We start from the raw sequence: 17943 nt of genomic DNA on the forward strand, positions 1-17943 counted from the left end.
GAAATTGTATATCAATAAACTCAAAATGAAAAGTATTCTAATCCATTAAACTCAAAATTCTTATTTGTTCATTTGATGAAGACTGAGGAAATGTTGTTGAGTCCTTCATTGTTGATTTCTTTCAAACAAAAAATGTAATTTAGGGCTTTACTGGAGTGAGTCTTCTTGTTGTTGTTGAAGGTCGTTGGTCATTGCTCAAAAAATTCAAATGGTGAAGTAATGAAGAAGAGAAAGAAAAGAGAGTAAGAGAGTCACGGATGAGAGGAGTCGGCTACATTTCCTTTTTCTTTTGTTTCCAAATCAACATTTGTTTTTTTATTTTAAAACATTTCTGGTCGCATTGGATCTTGGAAGAGAAATCCGGTTAAAGAAACATCTATTTATTATATAAGAAATATTTCTTCCTGATCGCTCGAGTTCTTTAATATTTTTTTTAAACAACTTGGGTATTCGATCTCATCTTTTTTTTTTAAAAAAAGGTTTAGGCTGTAGGACATGTTTAATAACGTGTTAATCACTGCCACATCAACTTTCTTTCAAATTTTATTAAAATAAAAGTTATTTTGCAAATTTTAGTTTTTTATTAAGTGAGAAATTAGTGAAAATAATTTATTTTTTAAAGTGATTTTGTACTTTAATCTATTTTTGATAATTTTTTGTAAAATAACTTTTGTTTAAAATTCAACTAATTATCTAAATTTTTTAAATAGGTGTTTAATTTCTAAATTTTCGACTATATAACGGACCAAAATCACATTTTCACACGATATCCCCAATATATTTGTTTTAGTGTGTTGTCATTGTAAATATTTTTTTTGTCCATGATCAACTCGTCGGTATGGTTTGAGATTAATAAAAAATAAGAATAAAATAAAAAGTATATCGTAAACTGACTCTCGCCGGTATCGTCTGCAAATTCAGAGTCAAAATAGTCGTTGTCCAATTTCATTTTTCTTCTGCGTTGAACGGAAACGAAGATGAAACGAAGACCGTGGCCATTTCGATCGAACGGCTCTCGTCTCTCCACCCTTCCACCTCCAAAAATCGACGGTAGAAAGGAGGATGAACGCGCGAGAAAACACCGGACCACCAAAATCACCACCATCAGACCTTCATGGATATCTCCTTGTCGTCAGATTCATTCACGCTCGATATCGTCATCTTCGGCTTCCAAGGACGGCGGTGATTTCACTGCACTTCCCTACGACGTACTGACGAAAATCGCAGCCTCCTTCGGCGTCGCTGACCTCAGAACGGCGTCGTTAGTGTGCAAGTCGTGGTGCGACGCACTCCGGCCATTGAGGGAGGCGATGCTGTTGTTGAGGTGGGGGAAGAGGTTCAAGCACGGCCGCGATGGAGTTCGGCCCAATTTGGACAAAGCTCTTGACTCATTCTTAAAAGGCGCGGCTCGTGGCTCGACTCTAGCTATGGTCGATGCTGGTCTTGTGTACTGGGAGTCGGGGAATAAGGACAAGGCCATGGCTCTGTATCACAAAGCTGCAGCCCTTGGAGACCCTGCTGGGAAATTCAATTTGGGGGTTGCTTATATGCAGTTGCAAGGTAGTATTTTGACTACAAATAAACTTTCTACTTTTATCCATGGATTTCTTGCTCTTACTCTTGCTCATTCAATTGGAACTTTAATTTGCGTCAATCACTGACTTATAGCTCGAAAGGAGTTTAATTTATACAAAACCGTTAAATCATTTTGGCTGCTGTAGTTAGCAACTTGTTTTTTTTTTTTTTTTGGATAGCCATAGGCATAGCCTAGCTGAGTAGGTCACACTCACATGTTCATATCCTCCCTCTCAGGTTAAAAAAAACTTGTATTTTTTGGTCAATCTATTGTAGTTGCTTGTGCTTTTCAAGGATTGTGAATTGTGAACAATTACTTTGAAGGTTGTGATATTGATTTATGATTTTTACAGTGTGGACTAATGAACGATCAACATCTGTGTAGCTGAACCTGCAAATCCTAAAGAAGCTGTGAGATGGTTTTATGAATCTGCCATGGCTGGCTACGTTCGTGCTCAGTACCAACTTGCACTTTGTCTTCATCAAGGTCGAGGGGTGGATCATATCGATATGCAAGAAGCCGTATGCAATTCAATCTTGTTCTTTGAGTCTTCTATAAATTGAAACTTTTTTTGTGTGGAAAGCACACAATGAAGCCTTTATTTTACTCACTCACTCCTTGACTAGTGTGCGGTAAATCACTTGTGCAATTTTAGATGGGTTAGAACTGTTTATCTTGAAAGTTTACACACTAAATTGATTTTTTTAATGACACTTGCACAATATTTTTGGTATAGTAAATCAGTGTTTACTTTGTTTGCATATATAGATGTATTAGTCAGTAAAGCATATACAAAACTATTTCTGATCATATGTTTTGCTGAAACAGGCTAAATGGTACCTGAAAGCTGCTGAAGGTGGCTATGTCCGTGCCATGTATAATGTTTCCCTGTGCTACTCGTTTGGGGAAGGCTTGAGGCAGTCTCATCGACTAGCAAGAAAATGGATGAAGAGTGCAGCTGACCGCGGTCATACTAAAGCTCAATTTGAGCATGGACTTGCTCTCTTTTCGGTATGTCGTGGCTTATAATATGCACCTGAATGAACTCGTCTTCTTTAAACTATTTGGCACCTCTATTTTTTGGTTAATGTATTGAGAGAGATCACCTAAAGTGCCTGCTCATATTATTGCTAAGTTTGTTTTAAAGCTTACACATAAATGTACTTTATAATATATATATTCCTGAAAAAAGAGGCCAACTTTAAGGTTAGCCTAAAATTGAGTGAAGGATAATTATCACTTACTCTGTCTTCTTTTGGGTTGTTAAATGTCAGCTTTTAGAACCATTATACAGACAAGTTTTTTACTGTGTATTACTTGTGCAGGAGGGGGATTTGTTTAAAGCTGTTGTGTATCTGGAGCTTGCAACCCGAGCTGGTGAAACAGCGGCAGTCCATGTAAAAAATGTGATTCTTCAACAACTGTCAGAGACATCTCGTGATCGGGTCCTGGTTCTTGCAGATAAATGGCGAGCTTTGCCTTCAGGGTCATGATTTATATTATATAATAAGCACCGGATCACTGTCAAATATACTTTCCCTTGTCTTCTTCTCAGGCTTATTTCTTCGTTTTAATATCGTCCTACTGTGGCTGTGGATGACTTTTACTGAAAGAAAGAGGACATGGATAACTGCCGATTCAGTCAGTTGTTTGCATTTGTATAAAGGCTCCTGGTTGTGAGTAGATACTGGATAACTCTGTCAATTTGCAGGTCTGAGGTTTGGCTCTCATTGAAGTTTGGGCCACTAAATACTATATTGGACAATATCTTGCAAATTGGGCTTAACCTTTGTGCTCTTCAGCAAAGTTGAAACTTGAAATCTGTCGTGTCAGGCTCTGATGAAACTGATAATAGGTTAGAGTTTGATTAAAATCTTAAGACCTCCGTTGGAGCTTTGTTAACACTAACGGATTTGCCTGTCTTATATGGAGGCTGTTTTGTATCTCATGGAACTTTAGTACTATAATAGTATTTATATGACTTTGGTCGTTCTATTCTCTTTTAAAATCATTTTTCTTATTTCAATTTCAAATAGTTACTAACATAATTATGTTTTATAAATGAATAATGATATATGTATGTTTAGATCAAAATCTACCAAAATCATTAACTTTTTAAATTAGGAAAACTTTCTTCAAATTGCATATTGTTAATGTAGCTTCGGATTAACTTGTTGGGTGTGTTCTTCGAATGATTTAGATAGTCGGATCCCAATGGATTTATATGTAAAAAGACACTTTAATGCTTAAGTCCGTTTGTGATCTTTTCCCTAATCCAATTGATCAAAAAGTGTAAAATGAACTCAAGGCCCCCAAAACAACTCCTTCATCTACTATTTATAGAAAAATTAGAGGGAGAAAGAGGATACAAAGACCTCTTCTTACTGGTCTACATGTCAGTTTTTGTTACCATTTTTCCTGCTTTCTTTTTTCTATTTCAAATTGAGCTCTCATCTTAAAACAGAGCATATAATCTGCCCTTGTTTAGTTGAGTTTCTACTCAGCCTTTTCGATCTTTTCTTATTTTTAGTTGAATGGTATTTTTTAATAAAGACAGAGTTCATTCAATGTGTGCTTTCAAACTCTACTTCTTCAGTGAGCCATTCAAAGTTCTCATACACAATGATCTATTACAAACTCTTCTTTATGATGAGGTCGCTTTGAGACTTCATTATTGTTGGTGCAATTGTATGAAAAATATATGCTAAATTATTTTGCTTAATATTTTAGTACAAATTGTATATGCACAAATTATTATTTATTGTGAATTGGTAAAATATCATACCCTCGATTTAAATTAATCTATAATAAATTTAAAAATTATATAAATTTTTGTTGTTACTTAAAACAGAAAATATTGAATCAAAGATTCGGATATTAAAATTGTATAAATCCATTCTTATATTGGTTGGATACAATCGTCTAGAATTTTATGCCTTATTAGAAAAAAATGAGCACACCATCATCATGATTCTGTCTTAAAAAATGTTAGAAAGAAAGAAAAAGGAAGATGAGATTGAAGTGGCGTGGGGAACTAGCCAGGTGTCCGAGTCCGATGCATTCAACTCCCAGGAAGTAAATGAAAAATGATAAGGCTGCCAGCCAACCAGATTGGTGCGCAGTTCGACTCCGCCGGGGTCCTAAGCCAATCACAATGCCCAGAAATTGTTGACTGCTTTAAATCCATATTCAAACTTAACAAAATTAAGAAGGAATAAAGGATACACTATAGTAATGTAAAAATATGAACAAACGATCATGGAAAGGTTAATACAAGGTGCGGTAAAATATGGGAAATTTGGTTATTTATGCATATATATATATAAAAAAGATATCATTATTTAATATTATTCCAAAATAATACTAGTATTTATTTAGTTTCCAAAAATACTCTTATCATTTTTTTAGCCTCCATTCGTCTTTTTTCTCGGGTCACCTTTATTTTTTGGATACCATTCATCCATCCCTCAATTCCTTATCAATTAAGATACTAATTTATGCATTTCGAATAGATTTGTACATGATTTTTTGGTTTTATTTTGTAATTTTTTTTCACAATTTTTTAGATCTAAAACGTAAAAATTTACAGAAAACTCGATAAACCTCGATGTACCTCGATGCCCAGCTCAATGGGCCCTTAAAAATTATGATTTTCAAGAAAAAAATCATCTCTCTTGATAGGACTCGATGCAAATAATTACAATTAATAAAAATTGCATAACTTTTCACTCAGGTGTCCGTTTGAGGTGATTTTTTTTTTTAAATTTGGGTATTTTTATTAGATCTACACGTCTGGGATGTGTACACACACATTTGAGAAGTTGAAAGTTTGAAAACAAACCCAACTTTGAAAATATAAGGGTATTATTTTGAACTTTGATGTGTTTTCAAGCTTTCAACTTCCCAAATGTGTGTACACATTGTGTAGATCTCAAGAAAATACCTAAATTAAAAAAAAATCACACCTTAATGAAAAATTATGTATTTTCTATGAATTGCATCGATGCATGTCGAGACATTTCAGACATGTAGATCTCAATAAAATACCAAAATTCTAAAAAAATCACATCAAACGGACACCCGAGTGAAAAGTTATGCAATTTTTATTAATTGCAATTATTTGCATTGAGGCCTATCGAGACATGTGATTTTTTTCTTGAAAATCATGATTTTTAAGGGCCCATCCAGCTGGGCATCGAGGTATATCGAGTTTTCTGCAAATTTTTACGTTTCAAATCTAAAAAATTGTAAAAAATTTGTAAAAAAAAACTAAAAAATCATGCACAGATCTATTCGAAATGCATAAATTAGTATCTTAATTGATAATTGATGGATGAATGGTGTCCGAAGAATAAATGTGACCCGAGAAAAAAGACAGATGGAGACTAAAAAAATTATAAGAGTATTTTTGGAAACCAAACAAATACTAGCATTATTTTGGAATGATGTTAAATAATAATATTTTTCTTTTATACCCACATGCATAAATACTAAAATTTCCCTAAAATATTCCTCACCTAACAAGTTAAAAAGCTTCTTTGAGAAAACGGTCGTCATTGTTTCTAAATGTTTCACAACACAAGTCATAAGGTAATCAATCTTATTTAAGAAATAAATAGTTTTTTTAATCAAACTCCTAGCTAAACCCCACCACCACAATTATCTAGAACTCTTGAACCACATATACATCTCATTACAGCACTTGTGATGTCAGCTCCCTCCATCTAATCAAATGATTAATAAATTAATAAACCCATTTAGACAATTTACCAACACCTAAAAGATGATGATTGTAATGGGGGCAGGTGAAATCAAATGAACTTGAGATTCTGTTAAAAGATAGGACCCCCAAAAGGTCCTTAATACATAATAAAACACTAACTCTGCCAAGTACAAGTGAATGGGATAAGATAAAGTATCCCAATCCAATAATGTTTTGTCCAAACTCTGATAGTTCTCAACAAGGCTATCTCAACATATGAAGAAAAAAAATATATAAGAAAAGAACAAAGCAAAGCTGACTACTATTAGGTACAAGACCAACAGACTCAATCCCTAAGATTTTGGCATAAACTTGATTAATGCTACCCCTCTTGGCAAAACCAAAATGTTACCTCTTTTTCAACATACAATTGACCAATTGGGAGATAGTAAAATTGGGGGAATGTAACAAAGTCTATCACATTTTTTTTTCTTCATATAATTTAATACAAGAAAACCGAATCAACATGCAGCAACCAAGTTGGTTCAATTGTTAAAGAAAACATCTTCACAAACAAAAAATGCAGCAAAAAAGACACGTAATGAATAGTTATGGCCTTATACAAAATCAAATGATTCAAATCCCCTCTTTTGTACCAGAACCATCAGCTTACAATCTTAGTGAGTCTAACAAAGAGAAAGAGTGAAGTTTAATCAAAATATGCACCACTCATTTTTGGGCAGACAATATAATATAACTGTAATAACTTTTTGTATTCCTTATTCAACATATGTTTCTACAAGTCCTGTTTTCTTCCTAAAAGAAAGAGAGAAAAAAAAAACTATCAACATGTCCTTCTAAACAAAGTAAAAATGCCCCCAAAAAGACATTGGTTCAACTACCGAAATCATAGTCAAGGCACAAACGACAGTCTTTGAGAATGGCCACCAGCATGATATAGATTAAGATGATATATTGCCTTCGGTACCAAATCTTTCAACTGGGAATGTTGCATTATTACTGTACGATCCGAGCTTAAAGCACCTTCAAGTGCAATCAAAACTCTAGCCTGATCCAAAGAATCATTGTTGCCAGCATGTAATGCAAGGTAGCAAAGAAGAATTAGTCCATACAACTGAGACTGTTCACTGGCTCTTAACAGTTTCAACAAAGGTGGGATACCATTGAATTCGATTATTGTCTTTGAATGCTCCATATGAAGAAAATTATCCGGACAAGCAAACTTCCCAAGTGAAATGGTGGCCTCTGTGGCCACATCCACGTCTCTATGGCTAAGTTGATTCACCAGAGGACCAATAACTCGAGTCTCCCTCACTGGAAATGTCCTAGCCAATGAACCAATTGATCTTATAGCAGGGATTTGCAATGTTGGACTATCCACCTCTGTAACCAACCTCAAGAGCTGATCAACAACAGCTTTCGCAGCATGAGAATTAGTTTTGAAAGCTGCTCGTCGGAGGTCGGAATTCAATTCAGCTGCAGCTGTTATCTCTGTCACAGTCATCAAACAATTGAACTGTAACTCTCCAACCTCATTCTCAACCGATTTGGCCAAGCAAAGTAGGCCTTTTGTCTCAGTTATTTTCCTACTGTTCGCCACACTTCCTTTGGCAAGCATCCACAAGGCCTCAGCACAACTAATCTTAAGCTCAAGTTTGAACTCAGGTTTCTCATTCTCCCTCTCTTTCCTATGATTCCCCGCCCTATTATTACCCTCCATATACAAATAAGAATACGAATTTGAGAGTGAATTCAAATTCTTATACGAATTCTTGCTGCTTGAACCACCCAAATTGTTTTTCTCCAACTCCTTATTAATCTGAACAATAGAATGAATACTATGCTTACCCGGATGAAGCTTGGAATCGTCCACAAATGTCTCAAATGATAACAATGTCACAAGCGGTCTAATCACATTTTCTCTGGCAAAATCATCTTGGGCAACAGGATCGTACTTCGCCATCCTAGCCACCAATCTCGCCACCTGAGTCTGAACTCTCATAGGTGAGTCCCCAAGAACCTGCACAATAACCGGAATCCCGACCTCACTCACAATACTCCTAACCCTCTCTTGTTCATTCGCCAAATTACAAAGCGCCGTGGCGGCGGCGATTTGGGCCTCCGACGAAGAGCTCTCCTTCAAAAGCTTCAACAATGGCGAAACCCCATCTTCCTCGACTATAATCTTTTTGTTCCGATCATTGTCTTGAGCCAGCGAAGCGAGCTGGTTCGCTGCCTCAATCCGGCAAGGGAGTTGACCCATTTGAATAGAAGCTATTGAGGACCAAACCCACGAGATAATAGGGTCATTACTGGCGATTGGAGGAAGAGAAACGATTCCGCCGAGTCCGTCACCTCCGTTATCGAAGTCGAATATCCCGACAAGCCACTTCAGGTCGCCGACGGAAGATTCGAGAAAGGCGAACAGTTTTCGGAAATCTGCAACGCTAGTGATGGTAACGACGCGGCGGAGGACGCTCTGGCGCTTGCACTTTCGGACTAATGTAAGGGCACGCTCCAAATTCTTAGAGACCTCGGCGACAACGCGCCGCACCGGACGCTCGTACAAGGAAGGCGTTGTGGTCGAGAGTCGGACTAAGGTTCGAAGCATTTGGGTAATCCGGTCAACGTGTTTCCCCACTTCCAAGCACTCAAGCTTGAACGATTCGGCTTCGTCGACCGCCGAGCGAACTCGCTCCGATAACAGTATCGGATACGACAACTCGTCCTCGATTCGCTTCTCCTCCGAAGCCATCGAAACGACTCGTTCCCGCCACTCAGTGCTGAACTTTCTGTGAGAGTAAGGAGAAACAAAGAGAAAAGTAAGTTTCGTGGGTTTAGAATAGACGAGTCAACCGAGTCTACATCGAGTCAATCATCCGAGTTAAAAAGAAGAGGCTTCAGTTCAGAGATGGTTTCTTTTATTTTAATTTATTTATTTTTGGTTTCGATATTCCTGATTTCGCATGTCTGTATGTCGAGAACGAGAAAGTTTAAACAAATTTGGTTTGGGCGTTTCGTGTGCGAAACGCTCATTTGAAGGCGCGTGGTGAGTTAGTAAGGGAAATGAATTAGAAAGTGTGACAAGTCAAATTACTCTTTTTGATAACCGCTTATTTACGTAAGTGTAAGAAGTACTTCTCATGTCCAAGAAGGAGACCGGAAATTGTTGCATCACTCGCCTCGAACAAGCGTGGAAGTTGAACTCTAACGTCGACTTTTTTTTCAAAATTAATCTTCAGTTTTTTATTTTTCGATGAAAAGCTTTGCACATTTACACGAATCACCCCATATTTCACTTTATTGAAACTAGTAAAAATATGGTTTTGCCTTTCTATTTTTTCCAAATAAGCTATCTTATGTGATTTATTAAATAATAACTCGAATAATTATATTTTATTAAATAGATTAAAATAGTACTTATATTTCATTTTTATCAAATTATTTTAAAAAGTATAATTTTTTATTTTCAGCTCCTCAACAATTTTTTTTAATTCTTTGAACTCATTACATCACTAAGGACTAAATAATTAATCTTATAATTCAAAATATATTGACAAAAATTAAGCCTAAGAAATTATTTTGATTAATTTTGTAAAATATAAGATCTGAATTGTCAATTAACAAAACATAAAAATCAATCATGTATTAAAAAAAAATACAATGATATTTTGTCTTCAAACTAACTACGAAACATCTCTTAAAATAAACCTAACCACAGAAGAAGTAAGTAAAGGACCACCACATTCTTACTTCTAAACAAATCATAATTAATTGAAGAAGAAATATTTTTAATCAAATTACCAATAACAAAAAAAAATAGCTTAGGATTGTGTAATAGCTTTAATAACATCCAATGAATTGCTGCCAAAAAAAAACATCCAACGAATTCAATTCAATCTCAGAAAAAATAGCTTTAGTGTGTGAATTGAGCAAGGTTTTTCAATTACTATTCTCGTAAGTTAATTTATAATTGTGGCAGAAATTTTAGGTATTAACTCGAACATAACAAGTAAAACTCATGATTATCTTTACTTGTTGATAATAACAAAATTTAATAAAAAAATCTCAAATAAATTAAATAATTATTAGTTTAGTGAGAAATTTGACACAATAATATAAATATATAAATAAAAAAGAGCTAAAATATAAAATAAATTACATATAAATTTTATTGAAAAAAAATAAGGGAAAATAATTAGGGATCATTTAGTTCGTCGGTGTATACAGTAAAATTAAAATAAAATATAAAATGATCAAAATGATGTGTAACTATAGTTCATTTGATAATAAATTATGACAAATTTGATGATTTTTTTTATGGAAGGTGAGAATGGTCTTAGATTATAAAAAAATTTGTGGAGATTATTTGATGGGGGTCTTCATGTGTGTATAGTAATTTTGTTATGAGATGACTTAACGTGGATCCCCTATGTTGTGTATGTAAGGTTGGTGAGGAAACTTTATTCCATTGCTTCTTTCTTTGTCCAAATTTAGTGACCTTATGGTGCTCTTTGGTTTGGGCTGTTGAGAATTGGTAAAATTCACATGGTTTTGTGTAGTGAAATTATATTGATTTTATAAAAAAAAAAAGTACCAATATACATGGTACTATAAATCTTATCTGTGCATTCTAATAAAAAATGAGATTTTTAGCTTTGCAAAAAAAAAAGAACAAAAAACTCAATAATTTCATTAGATTAAAGATTTTTTTATATATAGAAAATACATATGAATTGAATGAAGTTGATTTGTATAATTTAGGTTTTGGAGTTTATCTCTTTTTCAAAAAAGAAAAAATAAATGTATGATACATTTTGTTATATATATATATATATATATTTTATCATAAATTTGTTTTATATACTTAAATTAAGATATAATATATTCTAAAATTAATTTGATGTACTTAGATTTTTAATAATTAATAAATGTCTATTAATCTCATAATTGATCCAAGTGTAATATTTTTTTCTAATTTATATTTTTTTGTCTAAATTTTCATAGAGATATCTTTTTTATGTTAGTTATTTTATGAATAATGATATGTGCACCCAAAATATGCACTTATACATACATCATAGATAGTGACGTAACAATTTTTTTAGCCAATCACATTTATTATCATTACTCTTATTTCATTTATAAACAATACACGAATTAACTTAACATGTTCTTAAATTAGAAAATAAATATATTTAGATAGAATAGATGATTCAACATTTATAAACACTCTTATTTCATTCTCTAAAAGTAGTCTTTCTCTAAAAAGAAAATATATATCACAATTGATCCAATAATATGTGGGATAAAGGGGGTACATCATTTGGAGACAAAATCTTACTCCATATAATTTATATCACAAACTTTCATCATGAGTTGTGAGAAATACATTTTAATTATTTATTTATTTATTTTGCAATCAAACATTAATCTTAAACACTCAAGTAGAGTCTTGAAAACTCTTATAAGAAAAAAAGAAGCAATTATGGGACACTCTTATCCTTGATTACGATACATTTTTGAAAAAATACAATCATCAAATTATTGAGTTATATTAATATTATAAAAAATTCTATAACAAGAAAGATTTTATTTTCCAAAACTGAATGTTGAATATTCACCTGAAGGACTAAATAACGCCAAAGATATCAACCAACGACAGCTTCTCATGACGTGACACGTGTATTTAACGGCATCCATTTGGCTTTGTGTGTCGCAGAATTTATTCCCCTTTCCTCCAATTACGGGCCCACAAGCTTTTCTTTTGGTAATAACTATTTATTTATTTATTTTTGCAATTCCAAAAGTGGGTCTCTCAGTCACCATTTGTTTTTATTAAAACAATAAAATCGCAAGTGACCAAAAAAATAATAATGAATGTATCAGGGTCTATAATATCAACATAGATATTTATTATTATTGGAGAGGAGACCGATTATATCTTGCATCATTTTTTTTTCTCTTCTAGATTTTTATATTTGTAAATTAGGTGTATATAATAACATTACTCTTTTTTTTTTTTTAATTACTTGATATGAAAGGAAATACATAGGGTCAAAAATGAGAAAAGGGTCTTTAATAAAAATATGATTCCCTCAAAAAAAGAAAAGAAAAAGGGGAAGTGCTATTTTCATTGGCCTATTATATTAGAAAGCAAACTTGGGGCCTAGTTACTTAAATTAAAAAAATAATGACAATGGAATGAAGATTCTCTTTGGTCTGATTTTATTTTTTTCTAAATTATAATAGGCCACATTATTTAAAATGTTTAAATTGGAAAACTAATTTAGTAATTAATAATATTAAATTATGTAATGTGTATTTATTTATTGTTTTACTAGACATAATTTATTTTTCTTTTCCATTTTAAGAAATTGAAGATGAAAATGACATAAATGTGGGCCAACATTTGTACAGATCAGCCCGTTTACAGCTTAGAAAGAAGCCCATTTTGAATGGGCTTTGGGGCCACCGCATTGTCTTTTAAATCCAAATCGGTTGTACTGGGAGGCACATCCACCGCCGGCGAGCAATTAAAGAACCCATGTGGCTGTTACATCACACACCAAAAAAGATTACATAATTAATTAATAAAAATCATATTTATAATTAAAAGATTAGAATTTATTCATTCCATTTTTGGGTAGAAAAATGGAAGTTTCTAGACCTTTTATTAATAATATTATAATAAAAGCACGTCAACGCATTTAAGTTACTGGTCCCATATATTTAAATACATTTGAAATTGAAACGTTCTAGTGTGGAAAAACTTCTTTGTAAATAAAAGATCTAAATGCTATCATCTACTGTGTAATTAGTTGTATTTGTAACCAAATGAAAATTAGTCAAATTAACACACAAGGGTGTTTCAGCATATAAAAAATTGATTAGTAATGTAGGTTTCTAGTGTCACATTATATCGAACATTAATTTCATGCAAGTTATTAAATCACCCACAATTGAATCCTAAAAAATAAGAGAAATTCATGTAGTTAATTGTCTAAGTAAAGGATATGCAAACTAATTGTCTAAGTTAAGTATGCTAAATATGCTACTTATCGTTTAACCTTTTTTTTTTAAAAAAAAAACCAACAAAAAAGAGAATTGCCTTAGAAAATTAGACAAATAAGCTTTACAAAAAAAAAATTAACACCAATAGGAAAACCGAGAAATTGAGCTCATATAAAGCCAAATATATAACCATGAGTAATTGATTGACATACACATCTTAAATTTTAATTTTTTAAAATTGATAAGTAGCATATTTAGCATACTTAACACATTTATCAAATAATTTATTTCCAAAACCATGATTGAATATAAGGTGTAGGGTGAGAGTATATTACCATGAGCATGAAACCAATGTGCTCCACAGGCATGACAGGCCAATCTTCCAAGCGTGGGATGTGTGTCACTCCAAATACATACCTATAAATTACAATAGTTGACTCATCATAAATCATTCTCTCTCTCTCTCTCTCTCTATAAATATATATATATATATATAAATAGTGATCTCTTATGTGTAAGGGAAACAACTTACCAAAGAACAACATTAGCTTCTTCCAATGATCGGTTTTGATTGACCCAAGTAGCCAATCCCTCACCAACACGTGGATTCTGATTAGGGAACTCTCCTCCTGGATACATTTCATCTCTTGCATATGGTGTAACCCAAAGATTATGCTTCAAGAAGGCAGCTCTTCTCAAAAACTTTGCTTCAGAACCAGCTAATGGCAAGCAATTTGAACCGGGTACTAGCTTGTACCCTGTTAGATGCCCAGTTCTGTTCACATTTCTTGTGTTTCTCACCTATTCAACCAATTAAAGCATTTGACTTGATCATTATTTACTCAAACTTACTATGTACCTAAAAGCACTTATTTGTGTCACAAGGTTTTGCTCTTTTCCCTCTGTTGAGTTTTGCTCTTTAAAGAGGCATTGTGGCATAATTTTAGTAGTTTTGTATGGGAAAAACTATATGTACACTGTTTTGGGAGTTTAGTTCATTCGGTTATTATTTATAATCTTAATCTATGTATTTCCATTTATTTTAATATGTTAGGTATGTTACAGTAGATGGTTTTAAAGTTCTCTACTATCTTCATGTTTCTGTATTCTCATAAACAACATCAGAGCATTACAAATACAGAATCTTACAATCCAATGGCGAGCAGATGAAGGATTACAATCTCGCATAGCTTGCAGCTCAGATTTCAGCAATGTCTCTTCAGCATAAAATGCATTGTTGTGAACGTTCTTGTTACCTGGTTCTTCAACTTTAACATCTACCTCGACCACCTACAATAACATAGGGAAGCTGTTATAGCAGAAGAAGCAAAACACACTGTTTGTTCATTTCGACATTATAGTTGTTTATGAACTCACTTGATTGAATGTTTCACCGGGTTTGCAATCAACTGCCATGTCCATCCGAGCCACAAAGAAGTGCTGATGAACTGGTGCATAAAGTCCAGGAGCAATAGTTGTACCATATTTGCGTGTTTCTCCTGGTTGTAATGCTCCTAAACTTAGAACCCCTGTGAGTTTAACCTCAGCTTCAATTTTCCCATCCTAAAAACACAAACCCCTCTATGTTAAAACCAAGCATCGAGGCCATTTAAGTACACAAGTATGTTAGAATATCTAATGTAATAAACTCAAGTGTTATATCTAGCTTGCCTGATAGAAATGCCAGAAAAATCCATATTCATAGTTGGCCACAGTGCAAACAAATGAGACACTTAGCCGTCTAGACCTTCTCACTTCAGCCAGACCTGTTCTCCAATCCTGATGTTTCCATAAGATTCCATGATCCTCTTCATGAAGGCAAACACAATTCTCAATTGTTTCAACACCACCACTGAAGTTTGTAAAGTGTGCATCGAAGTACTTTATATATCCTAAGCAATCACAACCCTGAAACGATAAAATGGTATCAGCAATGACACATATTATGAAAATTACAGGAAACCGAAGTGTTGATCCGACCTTCTTAAGAGAATGTGAATTTTTACCCAACCCATCTTCTCCTGCATCGAAAGCATTTTTTCTGTAATGTGGATCATTTGGATCTCCATAAGGGACCACCATTTCCACAAAGCTTAATCTGTGAGCCACAGGTCTTCGGCCTCTACTGCCATCAATATATGCAACAGAGTGGATAACCAAACCCTCTCTAGGAGTAAAACCAATACGAAAATTCCACTGCCAATCAGAAAGGTTTTACAAGATATATTGAGCCAATAAATCATGTAACGATGTAAGTAACTAACATCAGTGATGTAAAGCTAGTACCTTTTGCCAAGCAACAAAGTGCCTATTTACTCGAAAACTAGGACCTTCAGGCTGAACAATCTGTAAAGGCTTCACATCACTTCTATCAGCGCCGCCTCGACTTTCCCCTGGAGTGTAGTTTCTTAATGGATCAGCAGGTGGCAGAGGCACAAGTTTGCGGTCTTCAAATTCAATGACCACCATGTTTTGCATATCAACAAGTACATGGATTCCTTCAACAGGGCGGGCATAGCCATTTTCCATAGGGCAGTCACTCTCAGTTCTACAGAAGACAAGTGGTTTGGCGAGTCTACGGCTAGGAGCATCAGCATCACTATGATATCCAGCACACCTGTAAGAGAACAGAAGCGAATTAGTCCCCATTTGCCAAAATAGACAAAATAATACTGATAGTTCTAATTTTCACTTATAAGAAACTAACCAAGGATCTACCATCACAAGGTCCATATCCTCAATGCCCCTCTTCTTCATTGCTTCACGAAATGGAGGATAGTCTTTCACAACAGCTTCACATTCAGCATATTCTTCGGCATCCTATTGATTTCAAAAGCATTATTATTGCAACATAATAAAGAAAGGTAAAAACACGCTTAAGGTGTCAAAATTAAGTTACACATACCATGGGAGGCTGAACATCAGGAACTATCTTGGAAGAAATGACCTTTCCCCTATGGTGGCCACCTCTAGTTGCAGCATGAACTTCAGATAGTTCCACTATCCATATGCTTGTTTCATTGGAACTTTTGTTATAAACAACAAGCCGAGCTTGCCTAGGAGGAAGTTTGCTTGGAATTACAGGTCCTCCTTTTGTTCTGGGAAGTAATGATGGCTGGAAAGGAGGGAAGAAATATGCATCTGCCAAAGCAACGACATGCTTATCCGGTTCCACCAGAACTACCTCAATAAAACGCATGCTATCTCTCACCTTAAAATATAAGAAATGTTTAAATAAATAAGTTTTCACTCTTTCAATGACCAAAACCAAGCATAAAGACTTAAAAGGTGGAATCTTTGGTTGATGATGAAACCAAACATGTTTAAACTAATCTAAATTTTAATTCGAATCACCTCAGGGGTTTTTCCAGCTGCCCTGACAGTAGCTACTGCCACAGAAATTTCAGCAGCAGATAAAGGGTCCAAAGGGTGGCTGGTTTGAGCCCTCATCATGACTGGGATGCCTATGAAAAAGTACCATCAACACATATTAGGAGAAGAGGGGAAAAAATGAAAGCTCTTTAAGTTTGCTAGCTCTAACTCCCAAAAAAACTTACTAATTTTTTTAAAAAAATATTGGGAGAGTCTTTTTCTTTTCGTTCTTATTTGGTTTGAAAACTTTACCTTTGGTGGAAGAAGTCTTGGTTGGTTGATCAGGGATAGAATCTACTACAGGGCTCGGGCGGATAAGAGCAGCCATGGATGCTGGGGTGTTGCGGATCAGATCTTCAGAAGGAGCAGCGGCGGCGGATGAGGTAGCGGAGGCTGTGACAGTCCAATTAGTACTGGAAGATTTGGAAGTGTCAATGCAACAAGGCTTCGTTTTCCCCTGAGCTAAGGAGGCCATTGTAAAGGGTTAGCAAACTTACCGTAGTAATTATCAAAGTAGTAGTAAAATACACCTCTGACATACAGCTAAACGAGTTTGAAGATCAACAACAACAGTCACTTGATATCACTTTCACTTCTTCTTCTTCTTCTTGCCCAGTAAAATATATAGAGAGAGACAAACGGACACTACATAGCATAGTAAAACAAAAGAGAAGTATATAGGTAGATGACTATGGCTATGGCTATGGCTATGGCGGCTATGGCTACGGCTGGATTTTTTTTTTCTGGATTTTTTAATGTGAAATTAAGGGCAGTGTGGGCCGAAAAAACAAGGACAAACAAGTAGGTATGGCCGCTGTATTTTCATTTTTCAACCTCACAAAATCAAATCATGCACGCACTAATTAGTCATAGACTTTCTTTGACTATATATATTGTTTTTCACGTTGGATGACAATATTTAAGTTAAGTACCTAACTTTTGTCCATTACTTATAAATACAATAATATCCTTAACTATAAAGTAATTTCTCTCTAATATTATAATGCGGTGAAGATGTTAAGGATCGGTTAAAGTCGTTTATGTTTTTGTTTTTAGTTATTGTCGGGTATTTAAAAAGAGGTTTTTAAATAATGAAAAAAAATTGTTTATTTATATTAATAAAATAAGTAATAAAACAAAACAAAAATTTCATTAAAACAAAACAAAAATATTATGTTTTTCTTAAATAAAGGGAGAAGGTATCCAAATATTTTTTAGAAACCCCATCATTGTACATAAACAATTAAAACAACCATAT

General features: G+C 34.1%; 3 protein-coding genes across 4 annotated transcripts; 1 reads left to right on the forward strand and 2 right to left on the reverse strand.

The window, feature by feature from the left end:
* Nucleotides 1–778: 778 nt before the first annotated feature.
* Nucleotides 779–3571, forward strand: LOC133822164 (F-box protein At1g70590). The gene is made up of 4 exons (XM_062254406.1): nucleotides 779–1560; nucleotides 1961–2097; nucleotides 2405–2587; nucleotides 2902–3571. The coding sequence occupies exons 1-4, from the start codon at nucleotides 978–980 to the stop codon at nucleotides 3067–3069; spliced, it is 1071 nt and encodes a 356-aa protein (XP_062110390.1). The 5' UTR covers nucleotides 779–977; the 3' UTR covers nucleotides 3070–3571.
* Nucleotides 3572–6895: 3324 nt separating this feature from the next.
* On the reverse strand, nucleotides 6896–9287 carry LOC133822165 (uncharacterized). The gene has a single exon (XM_062254407.1). It carries the CDS (start codon nucleotides 9052–9054, stop codon nucleotides 7192–7194), a length of 1863 nt encoding a protein of 620 aa, XP_062110391.1. The 5' UTR covers nucleotides 9055–9287; the 3' UTR covers nucleotides 6896–7191.
* A 3300-nt stretch (nucleotides 9288–12587) lies between these two features.
* On the reverse strand, nucleotides 12588–17504 carry LOC133822166 (amine oxidase [copper-containing] zeta, peroxisomal-like). 2 transcript variants are annotated; one of them, XM_062254410.1, is made up of 12 exons: nucleotides 16938–17504; nucleotides 16668–16768; nucleotides 16219–16524; nucleotides 16021–16133; nucleotides 15600–15930; nucleotides 15294–15509; nucleotides 14985–15221; nucleotides 14691–14876; nucleotides 14463–14603; nucleotides 13846–14114; nucleotides 13649–13730; nucleotides 12588–12852 (listed from the first exon to the last, which is right to left on the reverse strand). In XM_062254410.1, exons 1-12 carry the CDS (start codon nucleotides 17158–17160, stop codon nucleotides 12730–12732), a joined length of 2328 nt encoding a protein of 775 aa, XP_062110394.1. In that variant the 5' UTR covers nucleotides 17161–17504; the 3' UTR covers nucleotides 12588–12729. The 2 variants fall into 2 exon arrangements, with proteins under 2 accessions (XP_062110394.1, XP_062110393.1); XM_062254409.1 differs by having other exon boundaries at nucleotides 16668–16777; nucleotides 16938–17503.
* Between the last annotated feature and the right edge of the window lie 439 nt (nucleotides 17505–17943).

This window comes from Humulus lupulus, chromosome 3 (assembly GCF_963169125.1).
Source record: "Humulus lupulus chromosome 3, drHumLupu1.1, whole genome shotgun sequence".
Taxonomy (NCBI): domain Eukaryota; kingdom Viridiplantae; phylum Streptophyta; class Magnoliopsida; order Rosales; family Cannabaceae; genus Humulus; species Humulus lupulus.

What these genes read in the sequence shown, in the direction of transcription:
- LOC133822165 (XM_062254407.1), bottom strand. Translation starts at nt 9,054, where the DNA reads ATGGCTTCGGAGGAGAAGCGAATCGAGGACGAGTTGTCGTATCCGATA.
- LOC133822164 (XM_062254406.1), top strand. Translation starts at nt 978, where the DNA reads ATGAAACGAAGACCGTGGCCATTTCGATCGAACGGCTCTCGTCTCTCC. An exon ending in TGCTTATATGCAGTTGCAAG is followed by an intron (nt 1,561 to 1,960) that starts GTAGTATTTTGA and finishes ACATCTGTGTAG; the next exon opens with CTGAACCTGCAAATCCTAAA. An exon ending in ATGGACTTGCTCTCTTTTCG is followed by an intron (nt 2,588 to 2,901) that starts GTATGTCGTGGC and finishes TTACTTGTGCAG; the next exon opens with GAGGGGGATTTGTTTAAAGC.
- LOC133822166 (XM_062254409.1), bottom strand. Translation starts at nt 17,160, where the DNA reads ATGGCCTCCTTAGCTCAGGGGAAAACGAAGCCTTGTTGCATTGACACT. An exon ending in ATTCACATTCTCTTAAGAAG is followed by an intron (nt 15,222 to 15,293) that starts GTCGGATCAACA and finishes TTATCGTTTCAG; the next exon opens with GGTTGTGATTGCTTAGGATA. An exon ending in GAAGCTAATGTTGTTCTTTG is followed by an intron (nt 13,731 to 13,845) that starts GTAAGTTGTTTC and finishes TGTAATTTATAG; the next exon opens with GTATGTATTTGGAGTGACAC.